Genomic DNA, 21126 nt, shown 5'->3' with positions numbered 1-21126 from the left:
ACAAGAATATTCACGTACCATATCCTTGGGTATACTCAAACACCACGCGATACTCATCTCCAAGTCGATAAAGTCAATAACCTTATAATTATTATTATTACAGTGCCTTCAATATGAAAACACTTGTTGGGTTTGGGAACGTTATTAAAAGGTTTCTTTTAATAACAAAAAATTTGGAACGAAAAATCTGTTGAGTGCCTTCAATTCCAAAACATACCACAGCTTCAAAGTTGTTCATGATAATCATCTCATCTACCTATAACCGAGGAAAATTGAAGCGCTACTGATTTTATTTTTATTTTTTTTTATTTTTATTTCAACAGGAACCCCAACAGGAAACCCAATAATAGAGGTTCACAAATTTTTAACTTAATTATAAATAAAAAACATGTATGTGGTTTCTTAACATCTAACAGAACAAATATTCAGAATAAGAAAACATATTCGCCTACATACGTTATTCACTTCCAAGAAACCAGAAAAAAAAAGAGAAAAAAGTAGGAAACATCCCATCACCGCGAACTCTCATCAATATGATGACTTCAAATATCCTATAACCGACTGATGTGTAATTGACATGATAATTCTTATAGAAATTGAAAATTTTTCAACGTGTTTATTCATTTCTAAATTCCCACCCTTACAATTACACTTGAATTCATTTTGTACATATTTTTTATAGACGGGCTTTGTGGAAACTCTGAAGCCGCAATTCACACCTGGACAAGCATTAACCAGTGCTCCAACGCCGGTGTCATCGATGGAGGAAAAAATTACAATTATGCAAATTCAACAGGAGTGTGAGAATAGGAATCAACAAATCAAAGATCTACAAGAAAAACTTGAAACGTTAAAAATGAAACGTCAAGAAGATAAGGAAAAACTCAAAGATTTCGATAAGTTGAAGATTCAGGTTAGTTGCTTCTATTGCATCGATATTATCCAGATATACATGAGTGTCGAATTTTCAATTTTCTTAAACAAATTTTTCAGCTCGATCATCTACTGGAGTTTAAATCTAAAATAATGGAGTCACAAGCGAGTCTCCAGAGAGAACTACAAAGAGCAAAGCAAGAGGCTAAGGAGGCAGTGGAGGCTAGAGAAAATCACGCTGATGAGGTAGGAGATCTTGCTGAAACGCTAGAAATGGCTTTGCTAGATAAAGAAATGGCAGAAGAAAAATGTGAAACCCTTCAGTTGGAATTGACTGTTTGCAAAGAAAAACTAGAAGAAGTCACTTTAGATTTAGAGATTTTGAAAAATGAAATGCAAGAAAAAGGTATTTATTGGTGAAATCAAACGTAAAGTTAAATTCATTTGAATTTTTTTCTCAGCAAGTGGCATTAAGACCGCAGTGGATGATGAAATGACGAGTTATGAAGTTAAACAAATTCAACAACAGAATCTTCGTCTGAAGGAAACGCTAGTGAAAATGAGGGATCTTTCGGCACATGATAAACATGAATATCAAAAGTTGATGAAAGACATGGAACAGAAGAATTCTGAAATTACTGAACTGAGCAAAACGAAAGAAAAACTTAGTGCCAGGGTTGAATCATTGGAACAACAAATTGCCGACTTGCAGGAACAAGTAAAGCCTTATTTTTTGCTATTAATGTTCTAGTCTCAATAATTTATCTAAATTCTCAGGTCGATGCCGCTTTAGGAGCAGAAGAAATGGTGGTGCTACTAGGCGAACAAAAATTGACGTTAGAAGAGAAAGTTACTGCTTTAGAAGAAGAAGTAATGGAACTTGAAGCATTGCAAGATATGAACAATCAACTTCTTGAAGGAAGCAATGAAATTGAAGCAGACCTGAGGGAAGAATTAGAAATGGCAAGAGCTCAAACTAGACAGGTACCTTTATGTCCTTATCTTCTTCATAAAATGATGTGTTATTCGAACATAGGCATTGAGAGACAGGGACGCAGCAATTGAAACAATAGCGGATCGTGAAACAACTATCGGTAAATTCAGGGAATTGGTCCAGAAGCTGAGAGATCAATCAATAAATCTTCAAGATCGGCTGGAAAAAGAATCTAGCAAACCTGTATCTGGACTTCCTGAAATATTGGATTTCAAGAAGATGTTTTCGGAGAATAAAGCACATACGAAGGCTATTGATTTGGAATTGCGGAGGGTGGATATAGAACAGCTTCAACAGCATGTCAAATATCTTACGTCTTATATGCCTGAATCCTTCATGAGTAGAGGAGGTAAAATAGGATTTATTTAAAATATTTTGATTTTTATTGTCGCAGTCACTATTTAATTCCAGTTAATTGATTTTCAGGGGATTATGATGCGATATTGGTATTGCTGCTGATTCCACGTTTGATAACTAAAACAGAAATACTTCTGGGTCAGGTCAAAGATAAATTTCCGGTTGTCGAAAAAATCACTAGACCAGCTATTCTCAAAGAGCATGCTATTGAACAATATGCTTTTAGATGCAGAGTTGCATTTTACATTTATGCCTTGCAGGTAAATATAAAAAATATACCTTTTTCATACTGAAAATAACATTTTGCTTTTGATTTTTAATGCATCTGAAATTTACCGACACAATAGAACGGGGGCCACCTGTATGTTATCTGTTTAGCGTTATTTCGATACTAACTACTACCTGCGGCTACGCTGGCTCAAAATTTCATGGTAGTACGTTAGTTAAGATATCATTAGAATAACTCAAGGAAGAAAATGCTCAAAATATCAACAAACATCAATATGAAAAATGAAATAGAAAAGAATAAATTGGCAATCAGATCAAAAAATTAACAAGCATGTAACAAAAACCCTCACGATGAAGAAAACTGAAAACAAACTCTAATCACCGAAAGATTCACGGAATCTTCCTGAAAAAAATATCTACGGCCTACGACGTTAAGACTTATTACGATCCTAGTCCAAATCGAAATTATTGTGTCTCTTCCCATTACCTCGCCTATTTCTTTGATCTGTTATATCTCGCGAAATATCCGTTAGGAAACTTTGGTGTGAAGAATGGTTCTCATCAAAAATAATCACTTTCATTTTCATATTGATTCATTCCATGCTAGTCAAAAACCTTCTTTGAATGGAATATTATTTTGCATTGAATTAAAAATGTTGAAATTGGTTATAGTTTGATTTCCTCGAAAGTTAGATATATGTCATTGCCTTCGCAGACCTGATAATTTTCCTCTATCTCTTATAGTTCACACAGCGTCGGCCATAAGAGCCTGAAATAGCCAGCTACATGTACGACGTATTCAGAAAAATCGATATTTTTTATCATCTCTTCATTATTTATTTATTTATTTGTTTATTAGTTACATAGACTACAAATCATCAATACATTGAAGTTCCCGTAGAATCATTATGTTTTGTACAATATAAAATGAAGTAAACGAACATTAGAGTCCGGTAGGTGGCGTAATTTTTGAACTAGTGATCGATCTTCACACGAATTTTTTAGGATGAGTAGTTCTCCACTTGTACATATGAAGTCTGCGCGTCAGCCAGTCCAATAGCGGTGGGCGTGGGAGGCGGTGAAACTCGCCAAAAAAATCTCAAAAAAAAGTGATTGATCTCCACGTGAAACTTTGTAATAATGTGAATTATTCATGATTATGAGTGAAAATGGGCGTCAGTCACTTTCCCGATGGTGGAAACATCGTCACTCAGGCGGTTGAAGTGGTCGGAAAAATCTGAAAATTTACAAGTGACCGATCTTCACTTGAAATTTTGAAAAATGATTATTTTAATCAAATTGAACGTAAAAATGGACGTCAGTTACGTTTATAGTGGTGAATTCTGCGTCAGTCAGGCTTCCAAAGTCAAGGGCATATATTTATGCACATACGTGTATCTATGTGTTCAGTGCTACGCCACTGATATGAGCATGCGTGCATGCATTAGCAGATCAGGTGACATATGAATAAAAGGACAGTTTAAACCTACATGTCGTTTGAATAACGTTTGGTATCTAACATGGCGCAGTCGGTTATGGAAATTTAGAAATCGTGGTAGAAAATCGCGAAGTCAAAGATGGGAGATTATCGAGGAATTCCACAAATGAATTTCAGTGGGGATTTAGCCGGAAACTGGAAACTGTGGAGGCAAAAGTTCGAGAATTATCTGGTGGCGTCAGAGGTTAATAAGAAGGATGAGAAAATCCAAATAGCCCAACTTCTTCATTACATTGGAGAAGATGGAATTATTATCTACAATACATTCACATTCGACGAGGGAACTAAAGATAAATTAGCAACAATAATGAAGAAATTCGACGAACATTTTTTGCCGAAGAAGAATCTCTCATATGAAAGATTTATGTTTTTTACAAGAAAACAACGTGATAACGAGAGTATCGAGCAGTTCGTCACGAATTTGAAAAATAAGGCAAGATCATGCGAATTTGGAGATCTCAAGGAAAGCCTTATCAAGGACATAATGGTATGTGGCCTGCAGAGTCAACTTCTTAAGGAAAAACTTCTGCAGGAAAATGACATCGAATTGGACGATGCAGTCAAAATGTGTTTAGCGGTGGAGAAATCACGTGAACAATCCAATGAAATGGCAGGGTCCAGTCTGGAAGTCGAGGCAGTGAATTATCATCGATCTAAACGATATTCTAAAATACCTGGGAATATGGACTTCAAGAAACGGGAAGACGACGTATCCAGTGGTCGCCAACATGTGTGTTTCAGGTGCGGAATTTTTCACGAAAGAAATCAGTGTCCGGCGTTCGGGAAACGATGCCGTGGGTGCGGTTTACAGGGTCATTTTGCGAAGATGTGCAGAAAGAGGAACATCGATCAGTTGGATGTTGAAAATCAAAGTGTGGAAGGTGATGAAAAGTCTGTATTCATTTACAGCATAGGACATAAGGTTGATAGAAATAATTCTTGGTTTGCTTCCATTTTAGTCTATAATAGATCATTTCTTAATTTCAAACTGGATACGGGTGCACAGGCAAATTTGATTTCTCTTAAACATCTAGAATTGATAAAAATACCGAGAAAGTTTATTTTGGAAACGGATGTCTCATTGAAATCTTATACAAACAACTCAGTGCCAGTTTTGGGTAGGTGTTATCTTCCTTGTAAACACAAAGATATCGAATGCATTTTGGAATTTTATGTTGTAGAATCGAATTTTAATAGTTTATTAGGCTTAGAAGGATGTCAAAGATTGAATTTAATTAAAAGAATCGATAGTGTTAAAACGAGTGGAAATGATATTTATCCAAAGCTAATTAACAATAACAAAGAACTTTTCACTGGATTAGGTAGTATATCAGGTGAATATCACATAGAATTGAAAGATAACTTCATTCCGGTTGTTCACCCCCCGCGCAAAATTCCAATTCCGTTATTGGGTAAATTTAAGGATACTTTGGTCAAACTTGAAAGAATGAAAATAATTAGAAAAATAGAAGAACCTACGGATTGGGTGAATTCAATAGTAATTGTAAAGAAAAGTGATGGAAATTTAAGAATTTGTTTAGACCCTCGAGACTTAAATTCAGCTATTAAGCGAGAAATTTTCCAGATACCAACAATAGAACAAATTACATCAAAATTAGCGGGAGCTCAATTTTTCAGCAAGTTGGACGCGAATAACGGATTTTGGCAAATTCGTCTCGATGATGAAAGCGCAAAATTATGTACTTTTTCCACTCCTTTTGGGAGGTATTGTTTTTTAAGAATGCCATACGGAATTAAATCGGCGCCAGAAATTTTTCAAAAACGTTTCAAGCAAATATTTGATTTAGAAGGAACAGAATTATATATTGATGATCTTATAGTTTATGGTAAAACAAAAGAGGAGCATGACCGACGTTTATTGCAAGTTTTTGAAAGAGCTCGAAAGTATAATGTAACATTTAATAGAGAAAAATGCCAATTTGGGTTATCAGAGATAACTTTTTTAGGGTACACATTCACGAAAGACGGTTATTTTCCTACTTCAGAAAGAGTTGAAGCTATAAAAAATTTTCCTAAGCCAAAAAGTAAGAAGGAAGTCCAGAGATTTTTAGGAGTAGTCACTTATGTCGGTAAATTCATTCCTAATTTGTCCAATTTGAATTTTCCATTGCGAGAATTAATAAAAAATGATGTTTGTTTCTGTTGGACAGAAAAACAAGAGAAATCTTTTGAAGAATTGAAAAGGAAATTGATTGAACACCCGGTACTACAATATTACGACATTAAAAAACTTGTTGTGGTTTCAGTTGATGCAAGTAAGAACGGTTTAGGAGCATGTTTGTTACAGAATAAATTACCGGTGGCTTATGCATCTCGGGCATTGTCGGATACACAGCAAAGGTGGGCACAGATAGAGAAAGAATTAGCCGCAATTCTATTCGGTTGTGAAAAATTTTATCAGTATATTTATGGTAGATCATTTATTGTAGAGACAGATCACAGACCTTTATTAGGAATTTTTAAAAAACCACTAGTAGCATGCCCGGCTAGGTTACAGCGAATGGTTCTACAACTACAAAAATTCGATTTCAAACTTGTTTTCAAACCTGGCAGAGATCTGTTCATATCCGACGCTTTATCTCGTGCTGTATATGATAATGATGAGTATAAACTTGAAGGCGAATTAGACGTATGCGTAATAGAGAACAATTGTGAAATGACTAATAAAAAATATTTAGAAATGATAAGATTGACAGAAGAAGATGCTGAACTTAAACAGTTAAGAAAATTTGTAATGAACGGTTGGCCAAAATCTATCAAAAAATTACCAGATGTTGTTAAACCCTACTTCAAATTTAGACATGAAATAGTTGAGAGTAATGGTTTACTGTTTAAGGGAGGTCAAATATGCATTCCTTCAAAAATGAGACCTGAGATAATTGAGAAAATTCATTACGGTCATTTTGGAATAATAAAATGTAAAAATAGAGCGAAACAATCCTTTTTTTGGCCTAACATGTGTAAACAAATAGAAAGTAAGGTACTTTCTTGTAGATTATGTCTCAAGTATAGAGTTTCTAATAAAAAAGAAGAACTGATATTGCATGAAATCCCCAATATTCCTTGGTATAAGATAGGAAGTGATATTTTGTATTTGGGATCTATAATGTACTTGCTCGTAGTCGACTATTATACCAAGTGGGTTGAATTGATTAAATTAGATGTTAATGCACATTCAGACACAGTGATAGGTTGCCTGAAAGATATTTTTGCAAGATGGGGAATACCTGCAATGTTGGTCTCTGATGGAGGTCCACAGTTCAGTTCAGGAAAATTTAAAGAATTCTCTGAAAGGTGGAACTTCATCCATACAATATCAAGTTCAAGATACCCTCAATCGAATGGGATGGTGGAAAGAACAAAACAGACTTTGAAAAAATTACTTTATAAAGCTTCTGATGAAAAGAAAGAAATCGAATTAGTTTTGCTGATGTATAGAAATACACCTTTAGAAAGCGGTTTTTCTCCATCCCAGTTGATGATGTCGAGAAATCTTAGAGATATTCTTCCTTATTCTGATAGACAGTTGAAACCCTTAGTAGTAGACTATGAATCCTATAATCAACAAATGAGAAAGTCTAGACAGAAACAAAAACAGTATTATGATGAGAAAAGTCAAATGTTAAAGCCAATACCTTTAGATAGTAGAGTAAGATTTCAGAAGAATTCAGGGTCTTCATGGTCGTTTGGCAGAATCTTGGAGAGACCGAGAGATCGTTCATATAAAATTAAAACTGAGGATGGATCACATCTAGTAAGGAATCGTAGATTTGTCGAAATTCTGCCGAACGAGTATGGAGGTCCATATACATGTAACACGGAAATTAAAGATGAGATGTATTCTCCTGATGTAACAAATAATTCAGATAATTTAGATTTGACTGATTGTTTGGATAATAGTGTTGAGAATTATAATATTCCTAGTACATCCTCGTCTGGAAGAACCATAAAAAAGCCAGATAGGCTTATGTACATGTAATTATGTAATTTCGTTCAGTATCTTGTAAAGAAGGGAGATGTCATATATTTATGCACATACGTGTATCTATGTGTTCAGTGCTACGCCACTGATATGAGCATGCGTGCATGCATTAGCAGATCAGGTGACATATGAATAAAAGGACAGTTTAAACCTACATGTCGTTTGAATAACGTTTGGTATCTAACAGTGACCAGCTTCCTTTGGCGCGCTGCACCTCATGCAGTTCGAATGACGCATATTCCACCGGCATCGTGCCGGCTGACGATTATTTATCGAGTGTACATAACAATTACTTGTTTATACAGGGTGTTTCATCATATAAATAAATAAATAAACTTTATTGAACCTTTTGGACACTTATGAAATGTATAGGACATGTCATATATTATAACAAATACGAGAGAAAAAAAAAATAAATTCAACAAATGGAGTCCTTAAGGAACTCATCCACACTATAGTAACACCTGTTAGTTAAAAGGAACTTAACTTCTCTCTTGAAAGATTTTCCACTCATCGATTTCAAGCGACTGGGCAAATGGTTATATAATTTGATACTTATATAATTAGGTGAGGACTCATATTTAACTGAATGATGCCTGGGGAAGGCTATGGTATCAGTGTGTCATGTTTCATACCCATGAAAATCGGACGACATGAATCACGTGGCCGAAGTTTGAATATAAGCTTTATGACGCGTTTCTGAGAAATGAAAACTCGAAATTGTTGAAATGTTTCCTGATTGTAGGAAACTACAAGGAAAATGTTCGAAAATTGTGTTCATTAAGAAAATGAAATTCAATTTGGAAAAAAAAATCACGAACATCGAAGGTTTTCCGCCATTTTGAAATTTTTTTTTCGGAGTTCTTCATCTTTTCTGAATTGAGCACTCAAAAATACTCTGATGTGACCAGAAACCGTTACTTTGAGGTTTATACATAACTGAGCACACTCAATAGAATATTGCTCAAATACGACGTTGAACACCTTATTTCTCGGTTATGCGTCGAAAACGGGGTATATGTCATAAGGCAGAAGTGATTCTCCCAGTGTCATTTACCCACTATATATGTTTGTCCAGTTTATGATGAAATACTCTGTATAAACAAGTAATTGTTGTGTACAGGGTGGGCAAATTTCGATGTTTTAGCACTACAGTTTTTGAACCAGAGGAGATACACAAAATCTGATACCCCATTCTCGTTCTCTTTTTCTGAGAAACTAACAATAGTAGTAGTCATTTTTGGCCACTTTCATTTGTTTTCGAGTTATAAGCAAAAATTGGAAAAATGACGATATCGAAATAAATTTATATCTCCGCTAATACTGATGATAGAGCTCTGAAATTGAAACATTATATAGGCACTTTTTTACGTATAATCCAGTGGCGTGCTCGACTTTTTAGCAGGATTTTTGATTACGAAGCTATTACCCACAGTTATGTTTTTTTTAATGGGAACACTAGTTTTCTGTACAATTTTTTGAAAGCTCAATTCTTACTGATTTCAAAAAGATATAACATCATATGGCTTGTATCAATATAAATAATAGAAAATGGTCAAAAACCTTTTTTCTCAATATTTCTATGGTTTCAACTTTTGATGAGCATAGAAAAATATAGCATCGTATGATTACCACTGTCTCCTTCTATAAGTCCTCTCATTATAATGAAAATTTATGAAATATATCTTGATTCAAATTTTGTGGAAATTGGTAAAAAGCATAGAAAGAATGACATTGCCGGAAGGAGACTGCTTTTGTTATAGGAAACTCTATTTTTCCATTATTTATATTGATACAAACCATATGATGTTATATATTTTTGAAATCAGTAAAAATGAAGCTTTCAAAAAATTGCACAGAAATCTAATGTTCCCATTTAAAAAAACATAACTTTGGGTCATAGCTTCGTAATTAAAAGTCCTGCTTAGAAGGCGAGCACGCCACTGGATTCTACGTAAAAAAGTGCCTGTATAATGTTTCAATTTCAGAGCTCTATCATCAGTATTAGCGGAGATATAAATTTATTCCGATATCGCCATTTTTCCAATTTTTGCTTATAACTCGAAAACAAAAGAATGTGGCCAAAAATCACTACTACTATTGTAAGTTTCTTAGAAAAAGAGAACGAGAAAGGGGTATTAGATTTTATCTATCTCCTCTGGTTTAAAATTAAAAGCTGTAGTGCTAAAACATCGAAATTTGCCCACCCTGTACACTCGATAAATATCGGTGGAATATGCGTCAGTCGAACTGCATAAGATGCAGCACGCCAAAGGAAGCTGGTCATTGGCCTTGACTTTGGAAGCCTGATTGACGCAGAATCCACCACTATAAACGTGACTGACGTCCATTTTTACGTTCAATTTGATTGAAATAATAATTTTTCAAAATTTCAAGTGAAGATCGGTCACTTGTCAATTTTCAGATTTTTCCGATCACTTCAACCGCCTGACTGACGATGTTTCCACCATCGGGAAAGTGACTGACGCCCATTTTCACTCATAATCATGAATAATTTACATTATTACAAAGTTTCACGTGGAGATCAATCACTTTTTTTTGAGATTTTTCCGGCGAGTTTCACCGCCTCCCACGCCCACGCCCACCACGGTCGAGCTGACTGACTTTCGATTTTGAGTACAGTAATAGTGCAACTGTCTAATTAATCACATTTGAGTTGGAGATAAATCACTGATAAAAAAGTGACACCACCTACCGGATTATTATGGTAAATGTGTCTTTGTAAATTCTTCAACTGATTTATTGAACAATTTGAGAGATTGTGCGCGTTTTATTTCTTCTGATAAGTTGTTATATACCGTTGCAGCCTGGTAGAAAGGTGAATGTTCAGTCTTTTTTTCATTGGTATGAGGTATTCTCATTGGTTGTGAAGACCCTGCTGGTGCCAAAAACTTCAAGAAGCTTGCAGATGAAAAACTATCATTAAATTATAAAATATTAAATGTTAGAAAGTATCACCTAAGGGTCAAAATAGGGGGTCTTGCTGAAGATTATTCAAATAATGATATGTTGAGACTCCTAAGAGGCCAGAACGATGTTTTCTATAAATAATCAACTATGTCAGGACACGAATACCAGTGATGAATGATGTTTTCTATGAGAAGATTTTGAAAACCTGGGTTACCAAGAAGAATGAGAACATTTTTCAAGCATTAGTTGAATTGGATGCCGCTAGTTATGGTTTGATAATGGACAGAGAAAAGATCTTTGTGAATTTCGATGCTTGTTCGGTTTATGAACTCCTTTCATGAGTGTATAAACTGTACCAATGCCAATTTGACTGATACTGCTCATGTTGTGTGGGATGCTGCAAAATGCGTTGCGAGGTTCTGATTTTACCATCATAAATATTTATATACCACCCGATTCTACGTTTAACCTGTATGAATAAATATTCGAATCTATATCCACATTTGCCTCGTACAGTATAATTGTACCTTAAATGCCAACCGCAAAATGCTGGGCCTTGTTTTAAGTAAATGGCCTATTATAGTGCCAGAGTCTCTTCATCCTCTTGTGACAGTTTATTCGCATCATCCGCCATTGGAGTTTTCCTTGGCCTCAGAGTCGAGGCCGAACAGCTCCCGGGGATCCGCCTCGAGAGTTTTAATTTCAGGAAGGCTGATTTTCCCAGTCTTTATGATAAACTACTGCATACTAGCTGGGATTTTCTGGATGCTTACGATGACGTCAACCTGGCTTGTGATTTCTGAATGTTTCCCTAGATCATCCAACAAAAGGTGTTCCTACCCGCCATGGTTCACGGGTCATATCATCAGTAAGCTAAAGGCTAAAGATGGTTACCTGCGTAGGTATAGGAGTTCTGGGGATGTCAACTTTCTGAATACTTACAGGGATCTGAAAAAAGATATTAGTCACGCGCGATCCAACTTTGCGAGGAAGGCTGAGAGCGATCTCTCGGCGGATTTATCCAAGTTTTGGTTTTACTTGAATGTCTTTCGAAACAGTTGTTCTATTCCCGAATCCATGAATTTCGAGGATCATCAGTTATCGGATCCTCAGGATATAGTGGTTTCTTTCGCATCATTTTTTCGTTCTGCTTTTATTGATTCGACTGGCTATCAGAATGAATATTTCCTGAGATTACTGAGGATGCTGTACTCAGGTCACTTAAAAGGTGCAAAGCGAAAATGAAAGCCGGGCCGGACGGGGTTCCATCTTTCCTCTTGAAAGACTGTGCGATAATTTTTGCCAGACCACTTACTATGATTTTCAATTTGCCGCTTTCAGCTCTCACTTTTCCTTCTGTCTGAAAGGGGGGTAGGGTCACTGCTCCTGTTTTCAAAAAAAGCAACCGCAGCAACGTTGATAACTAATGACCGATCGTTATTTTGAGCAACTTTGGTAAGGTTTTTTAGAGGGTACTCTATGATATCATTTATTCACATGTACAATGCCAGATATCCGAAGTCAGCATGGCTTCATCAAGGGTCGGTCAACTGTGAGTAACTTGACTTGCATTACTCAATTCATTAGCGATGCTCTGGATGAATCGACCGACTGGACCAAGGTATACTTCTGGGAAAGTTGTTCTCATCTGGGTTGACTATGGACTTTGTTATGTTCTTGGGGTCCTATCTCACGGACAGAAAACTCTGGGTGCAATGCCTGGGTTACAAATCTTTCGAGTTCATTGCGTCTTCAGGTGTTCCCCAGGGCTGCATAATTGGTCCACTGTTCTATAATTTTCATAAATGATATTTGTTTGTATGTTGTCTGTTAATGCTCCCATTTTCTAATTGGCTTCGGCTATTGAAAGGTGTATGACTTAAATAAATAAATAAATTTCTGTGTTGAATTTGAGTAGGCCATGCTCGGTCTGTACATTAATTTGCACTGATCAACCACTTTTGTGATCTTCATATTGGGTATCTCCAGGATATTATACAACTCAGTTGTTGGAGTATCATTTGGTAAATTGTATATAGCCTGCAAAGCTCACCATAGTGAAATTCCCATCAAAATCGGACATCTATTTCTGAAGTTATGGAAAGACTAACAAACACACGGACATTCAAATTTATATGAGTAAGGATGGTCAACACCTTACCATTTTCACTTTTGCCATTTCATAGCATTATAATACAGTTTTCTGCTTGGTACAAAAATTTTCGGGGTTTTTAGAGAAAATCATCTAGATTTTCAGATTACAACCTATATTTTATATTATTTCAGTCGATTTTACGTGAAAAAAATATTGGGATTACTTAGAATCACCCCTATTCTTAAAATGAAATCTTTCAGAGTTATCAATGAAAAACTGGAAATAGGCAAAAAGGACAATTTCGAACAAACTAAAATGTTCCGATAAATAATTTTGTCATTTCATGAATTTTATCTGATAAATGGTTTGTTGTGGTTGGTTGTGATCTCATACACGAGCATTATCCGTACAGATCAAATTCGTAGTGATTTGATTTGACAGATCATAACTAACATACCAAATACGCACGCCGATTCTTCATACCGGATTCGAGGTGTCAGATCTGTTAGTTAGTGGAGTGAAAGCCTAGATTTTACACTGATTTGATCTGGGTCGTGGTATTTCGGGCGAGCTAAGAGATCTAGCCGTAGTACAGACAATTTGATTTGCCACGTATCAGATATAACGGATTATCCACTTGTGTACGGGGCTCTTGTAAATCTACAGATTTAATTCTCATTGAGCCATATCCGGCTCGTTTTCAACCATAATCTCAATTAAGGGCAAGTAGTACATACGATTCGAGATCAAGACGACATTGGTTGCTTTACGGATGCTACCCCAAATACGGAAATGTGCCTTAGTATGAATTACGAACTGATACATTTGAAAAATAGAAATTACCACGCAAGTGGTAATATAAGGGATATTGAATAATTTTCTATTATTCCTGAATTTCAGAGTAATTTTTGTATATATCACTATGAAAATTTTTGCGATATATAAAGAATAGAATCGCCGATGTCACCCCACCGCTATTTTTATCGAAATATGTTGAAAAACCGTCGAAGAATGATTGTGAAAACAAGTTTTATAGACACTAAAGTTCAACTTTTTTTTCCATAAAAAAACTAAATTGGAAAAAAAGAGACGGGGTGGCATCAAGACGTCCTTTAACTTCAATTTAAAAAAAATCAAGGCTTTACGTACAAAATTGAAGCCGTAAATTAAGAACTAGTGAATGCCATTTTTGAATGGAGATTCTCGAGGTATTACTTCCCTTTGAGGATATCCTTACGAATTTTACTGGCCACGAATCAGATATCACGGATTATCCCGCTTATGTATGGGGCCAATTTATTAAGAATACATCAACAGTTCATTAAATGCCAAAATTATTTATCAGATTATTATAGAATTTTAGTTGGTTCGAAATTGCCTTCTTCCCTTATTTCTAGTTCTCATATTAGGTTTAGGGGTTATTTAAAGTAACTCCAATCTTTTATGCGTAAAATAGGTTGAAACAATATGAAATACAGGTTGTCCCTTGAAAATCTATTGAGTAATTCGATTTGTCCAAACTTGATGATCTTCTCATAAACACCCTGTACATTTTAGGTCCAAACACCAAACGGTGTTATGATACTACATAATAGAAGAATTTAATATGGTAACGATATTTTGGGAAAAAACCCCCCAACAGAAATATTCAATAAAGTATGACCTTCCTTTTTTACAATTTTTTTCATAAAAATTCTAATAACTCTGTTTCTACCCAAGGTATGTTTTCTTTTTCCATGTAATTTGTGAATACTTTTTTTGGGTTGGAACACCTGTTTGTATTCCTATCTTCATAAATAAAAAGGTATGGTATACTGTTGGGATAGGATCTGTGAAGTTAGCGAAAAGGTGGAAGGACTAATTCTAAAACTGTGTTGAATATTCAGTCGCTAATTAGCGCCGTATAAATCACTGACGGCATCTCTGTAGTTTTTGAGCTACACGCAATTATATATACAGGGTGTCCCAAAACTAGTTAATAAAACGTCACACCACGATAGAGTAGACCAAATACTATTGAATGACACCAATATTAGTTCAGCGAGAATGTACCGTTTCCAAAATAATCAGAATTTTATGACAATACCTAAAGTTGCCGATTTTCGAACTATTTTTTTCAATCGCAGGGCCAGTTTGTGACAAAGGATAGCGATTTTAAATCATATTAATATTATTAATCCTAGATTATTGGTTTATCACACCTAATTAAAATTTTTCAGCGTAGTTAATCGAAAACCCAAGTAAATGTAAATTAAAACGATTATTTTTTCTACATAATTTTTATTACTCAGAATAAACCCCCTCTATAGGGGTGATAATATGGGCGAAAAACGCTGTCCTTAATCACAAATTGGCCCTGTGATTAGAAAAATAGACCGAAAATCGGCAATTTCAGGTTAGGTTTTTTTGGAAACGGTACATTTTCGCTCAAATAATGTTGGTGTCATTCCATAGTATTTGATCTAATCTACCGTGGTGTGACGTTTGATTCGCTAGTTTTGGGACATCCTGTATATATATTTTAATACCATATCGTCATCTGTGGAGAGATATGCGAGTCATTCTGCGTAATAGGTTCGGGGTCATTGCGAATACTCACTTTCAAAAGACCTGCATTGTTCTTGAATTTTGAAAAAAAATGAAAGCCTCGGATTCAAACATCATTAAAGGCTTTTAGATGAAAATAAAATAAAATCAATTTTATTTCGATGAATTATGACGTTCAAACAACAAATTCAAATTAGTAATAAAAATTTTTAAAAAATACGAATCAAATTTAAACAAAAAATGAAAACTTAATCAATAAATGAGCAAACTAATATGAAGTATTTGAGCAATGCATATAGGTACTCGTCTAGGCATTCCAATAATTAAATTATTTATTATTTCCTGCAGCATATTCGTCAATTCCTCGGTATTAGACACAATCAGTTCTTGCGAATTTCGTGGTGGATTATTTGGGTAACGAATTATATTATTGAAGACGCCAGAGGAAATCCACGATTTCAAACGCAGAAAGGACAGGAAGACAATTACGTCAACGAGTATATAAGATTTTTAATTGGTTAGACTCATCTGACAACGTTGCAATTTCGTCATACCCCATGAAGAAGAATAACTTTATATTTTTATAGATCCACTGAAATAACTACTCGGAAAGAGCCCGAATAAAAAAATGTTTCAATTGAAAGTTTCTTCGGGGGAACAGAATGCATTCAATCTGACCTTGAAGTTTGATTTCAAAGTTGAACAGATTTGTTGGAATAGGATAGAACTGTGCATTACTAATTATTGGCAAACTTTTGAATATTCTATTGGGTAAAATCTGCTATTGATTTAATTTTTGTTTGTATTTTTCAATTAAGAAATTTATTTTTGATTTGTTATTTGCCTCTCCATAAATACTCAATTCCTCAAATATGCTCAGTAGTTTGTAGAATATTTTTATCATAATCATTCTGAACATAAAATACTTCATATCTCCACAACGATTTATTTTACGACAAAAACGAAGGAGACAAAATGTTTCTAGTTTTTGCGAATAATAAGATTCTGCAAAGAAAGATGTATATATACTCGAAAAATCTACTTGACCTTGGAATGACCTTTTAATCTAACTCCAAGGTCAGATTAAGTATCTGCATTCGATGTCTCTCAGAAGACAAAGAAAGTTATTCGAAACATTTCTTAATCCAGGCTCTCCCCGAGAAGTAATTTCAGTGAATCTCTTAGAATGGGCCATCCTGTATATGTTCTTCGGCAAAATCTGTTTCCATAGACTTAATTAGCTTTATTAAGTTTATGAATGTTGCTAATTTTTAATAGGTTTATTTGGTGGATCGACAGATAGCAGATCATGATTAAAAATTGGGTGTATCAGCATTTAGATTTGAAAAATGGTTGGGACTGAGTTTTGAACTATCCTTCATATGTCATGTGAAAAAAGTGCATATTTTAAGATACTGAAAATATCCATTAGGTCTATAATGATTTAATTATAAATTCTCATAATATTATTCTTCTTACTATTGATTATACTTGCATATTTATCTAATTCCTTGTATTTTAATGGAATATTTCTGTGGCTTTACCTGATAGATATATTTTTTCAGACAATCTTGCATCAATACTATTATTGTTTGAATATATGCAAACCAGAAGTTCTACTCAAAATAGGGGGAAGCTTCCCCGAAATTGCAGTGCAAGAGAAAGTTGTGGATGGATACGTGGAGTTGGTCAAAAGGGATCAGTTGGATGAAAATGTGACAGTTGAGGCATTGGAGAAGTGCGTGACATATTTCAATACCCTATTTCCCATTGTTCTAGGTGTTGATGCGAAAATAAATCACACGCGTTTATTATCCGATACTGTGAAATGTTTGTATAATGCATGTGACGGTTTCAATACTGACGCTCTTGTCGTGAGAAATTTGATAGAGGTAAAACATGTTGCATCGCCCTGTTGAACAAAATTATAATTCATATGATTGCAGACTGCAAATGTGGGAGATATTGGTTTATTAGCACAGTATATAATAACTACGTGTGAACAACTCCAACAGCAGTTGAAATTGGTTAAAAGACGTTTGCCAACAGACCCTAATGTTTCCCAACTTGGATTTACCAGGGAAGTTTTCGAAAATTTGTATCAATGTTACCAACAATCTGGAAAGATATTGAAAACATTGCAAGATATAGTTAAAACATCCGTACAAGTTATGACATCTTCAACAGGTAAAGGATATAAAATGTCTGAACTTTCGTTCATTTAATTGATTTTTTCAGAATTTGAAAAAGGCCTAACACAGGATAAACTGAAAGATATTGCAATAAACGCTAGTGACAAAATATATAAACAAGACGATCTAGGTCCTGTGCAGAGTATAAAGAATTCATTAACTTTCGTTGTCACTGAAATAACACAAATAGCACAATTTTTACAAGACAATGAGTTTGATATTAGTACGTCTAGTCGATGTCCTGAAAAGGTATTAAATTTAAATAGTAGTTGTTTCCATGTTTTAATTATTATTGTATTATTTTATCGTACCAATCGATTTTTTCAAGGCTACTCCACCAGTAGTTTTAAGGGCTGAGACGGTTAAGAAGGAATTGGAACAAACCAAAACATTAACTAGTCGTCTTGAAAACAAAGAATCAGATCTAAAAGAGTTGCGAAAGGTTTTGAAAGAGAAACAAGAACAACTTTCTGAAATGGTTATCAGAAAAGAACTCGCCGAAAAAAAGCTTGGAAACGTTAATAAGGATTATGAATTGACCATTGAAAAATTACAAAGAAAATTGGAGGAGGCAAATAACAATTATAAGAAGAAAGAGAAAGAATTCGAAGAAACCTTGGATCATTTACAAAGAGATATTGATTCTTTAGAAAATGAGAAGGGAGAAATGCGGGAGAAATTCAAATTATTCACGAAGAAAGCTCAGTTGGAAACGATGTCGAAGAGCATTTCAGGTGGTATAGAGCCAACAAAAAAAACAATATTTCTAAATATTCTGTTTCAGGTTCTCAACTTTCATCATTACAATCTTCCACTGGTCCGATCCTGCCCGCTGTTGTGAGAGATTCTCCGTTATTAATACAAGAGATACACAATCTCAAAAAACTATATAACACGGAAAAAAATCAACGGTTCGAGCTATCGAATAATAAATGGAGAGATATGTTGGAAAGTATGAAGCCCTTACCGTCATTTTCTACCAAACCAGATAAGATAACTGATGAACTAATGAAAGAAGGAGAAAACTTGAAACAGGTTTGAACACATCTTTTATAAATATTGAATTATTTAACCTTCACTGAATATTAGTATAACTACAGAATAACCCTTCAAACAACAAGAAACTCTGTGAGTTTGCTCTGCTCCATAAAACTCCACGTTATCTGATATGCGCCACCTCACATTTCGAAAAAAAATTATGACGAAATAAATTCTGTCTGAGCCTGTGTGTGTGTGATAAATTTTTGCGGACATGTTGAATGTCCTAATTTTGATGATATCGAGCTCGATCTCGGCTGGATGCTGTATCATGAGAATCCACGATGATAAGGAATCTACCGACTTATTTTTGTGAAAATCAGAAAAACAGTTTTTGAATTGAACAAAAAGGTGTTGGCAAGCTTCAATTCTCAATTTTAAGTTTATTGATTTAAAATTTGCACGTTGGAGCTCATCTGGAGCCTTTTGATTTAGGTCAGAATCGATGAAGCCGTTTTGTAGTTTTTGAAAACTAAACGGATTTCGGGTCCCTTGATGGAAATGTTTTGCTTCTCAGGTTTTTTTGGAGCGAATTTCATTTCAAGCTTATAAAGAGGAAATGCTCTATCATCATTAACAAGCAAATAGGCGAAGTACTCAAGAAGGAAACATAAATATGGGGTTTTAAAATTCAAATTTTCATTTCCATTTCTATATCACCATTTGGCAACATCGACTACAGATTATATAGATGATAAAGAAGCAGTTGTTCTCAGTAAACAAGACATAACCTCAATCTTTGACAGTTGTAAGTGCCCAAAGTCGTTCCAACTTATTAGGGAGTCCTGTCTTAAGGCCAGTTCATATATATTCAGAGAACTCATTATAAAGGGCGTTGTTGCCAATTTATTCACGAAATAACGTATTAGTTAGCAATCACGAAAACTTTCCCCCACCAATAGCCTTCAAATAATTCACTTAACCTCTGATGGATCCTCCTTGACGAATGCGCTGGAGCGCCATCCATTTGGAACCACTGATTGAATGCCATTGTTAGGTGCAGTTCATCAGAAATCAAGAAATCAACTAAAATTCTGCAGAATCTCGTAGCGTTTGAATTTGCTTCTCATTTTGCAGAATACATTCCCAAATTGGAATTGATTTTCATATTCTTTTATACCCAAAGTGTTGACTTGAGACCAAAATTGCTCATTTTAACGCTTAGATATTTCCTGTTGGATAAATTTTGCTTGGTCAGACGGAATGAATTTCATCAAGGAGTTATTGTGTTCTTGAATTTTCAATAAAATACTTCGCAATAGTTTACAATGAGCTTCATGTGAAACAATACTGTATTTAACTGGCTGGAAGACTCCGGTCGATAGCCGTTTGATTGTCAAATCAATAAATTTAATTTCTCTCTCTCTCTCTACTTCGCAAAATTCTCTTCTACTTAAATTATCCCCTGGAGTTTTATAAATTTGAAAGCATGGCCAAAATTCTCTGAGCAGACATACAATCAATTCCTAAATCAGATGAAGCTACTTTGATCGATGACCACGTAGGAGCTTAATTCAAGTTTATTTAGTTTTCTTCGTTTCCAATAATGATTTTGTCTCTCCTGTACAAAATTTCTCTTGATTTGGAGGAATTCCCCTTTTGTCATTCTATGTAACTCAGGATATTTAATATTGTAATTTCGTGTTCCGTCAACAATTCTACCATTTTTATAATGAAAAATGAATAGATCCCAAATAACATTACTCAAAGAATTAACAATAATTAATTAAAAAACAGGCGAATAACAGTATTGATTGAACACAAATGAAAATTATCTAAGATATTTCAAGAAGTTATGTATCTAGATGTGTAGAATATTTGGTCGAAATTAAATAAAAAATTATGAATAACATTGATTGAATAAAATCAGATGAATTGATTGATTCACAACGTCAATGATTGTATTTCTGAGAAGAATAATATTCGAAATGTGATGAAGAAAATGTATTGATGTACAATTTATTTTATATATTTTTTTGTGTGTGAAGAGTTCGTGTACCATTTAGTAATGAGTTAATAATTTGTGAACTAATATTCTGCGATTGGTTGAGTAAATGGGGTGGATTTTTACACCTCTTCATCAACTTGAATTTGTCAAAAATCTTTTGAAATGATTTTTCAGGAAATCCTGCTCAATTTGGCGAAACCTAAATTTCCGTCAGTTTATAAATATAAAGCAAATAATATGGCACAAGCATGGAATAAACATTTTGCAGAGGAACATTCTAAATGGTTGGATCTCGAGAGAAGGGCCCAGAATTTTCAGTCAAGAGTCGCTGAAAATATATTGAAAAAGAAGGAAGGTGGACGAATTAAAGCTGATTTTGCAACGTTTCCTACTAATGAAATGACAAAAGTACGTAATGATTT

General features: G+C 34.5%; 1 protein-coding gene across 3 annotated transcripts in view; it reads left to right on the top strand.

Annotated features, from left to right (window-relative positions):
• LOC123313139 (dynactin subunit 1) overlaps positions 1-21126 on the top strand; it is a 44095-nt gene that overhangs the window by 13206 nt on the left and 9763 nt on the right. For 2 of the 3 annotated variants that reach the window (XM_044897874.1, XM_044897876.1), the window contains 12 exons: positions 683-913; positions 994-1279; positions 1335-1591; positions 1651-1857; positions 1910-2216; positions 2294-2484; positions 17092-17418; positions 17473-17713; positions 17765-17967; positions 18047-18455; positions 18503-18753; positions 20879-21112. In XM_044897874.1, coding sequence (XP_044753809.1) covers positions 683-913; positions 994-1279; positions 1335-1591; positions 1651-1857; positions 1910-2216; positions 2294-2484; positions 17092-17418; positions 17473-17713; positions 17765-17967; positions 18047-18455; positions 18503-18753; positions 20879-21112 — 3144 coding nt within the window. The remainder of the gene's footprint in view (positions 1-682; positions 914-993; positions 1280-1334; positions 1592-1650; positions 1858-1909; positions 2217-2293; positions 2485-17091; positions 17419-17472; positions 17714-17764; positions 17968-18046; positions 18456-18502; positions 18754-20878; positions 21113-21126) is intronic. The other variant, XM_044897875.1, reaches the window with a different exon arrangement.

The sequence above is a fragment of the Coccinella septempunctata genome, chromosome 5, assembly GCF_907165205.1.
Source record: "Coccinella septempunctata chromosome 5, icCocSept1.1, whole genome shotgun sequence".
In the NCBI taxonomy this organism is placed as follows: domain Eukaryota; kingdom Metazoa; phylum Arthropoda; class Insecta; order Coleoptera; family Coccinellidae; genus Coccinella; species Coccinella septempunctata.
Note: the sequence above shows the minus strand (reverse complement) of the source record. Positions and strands in the feature narration are given on the sequence as shown.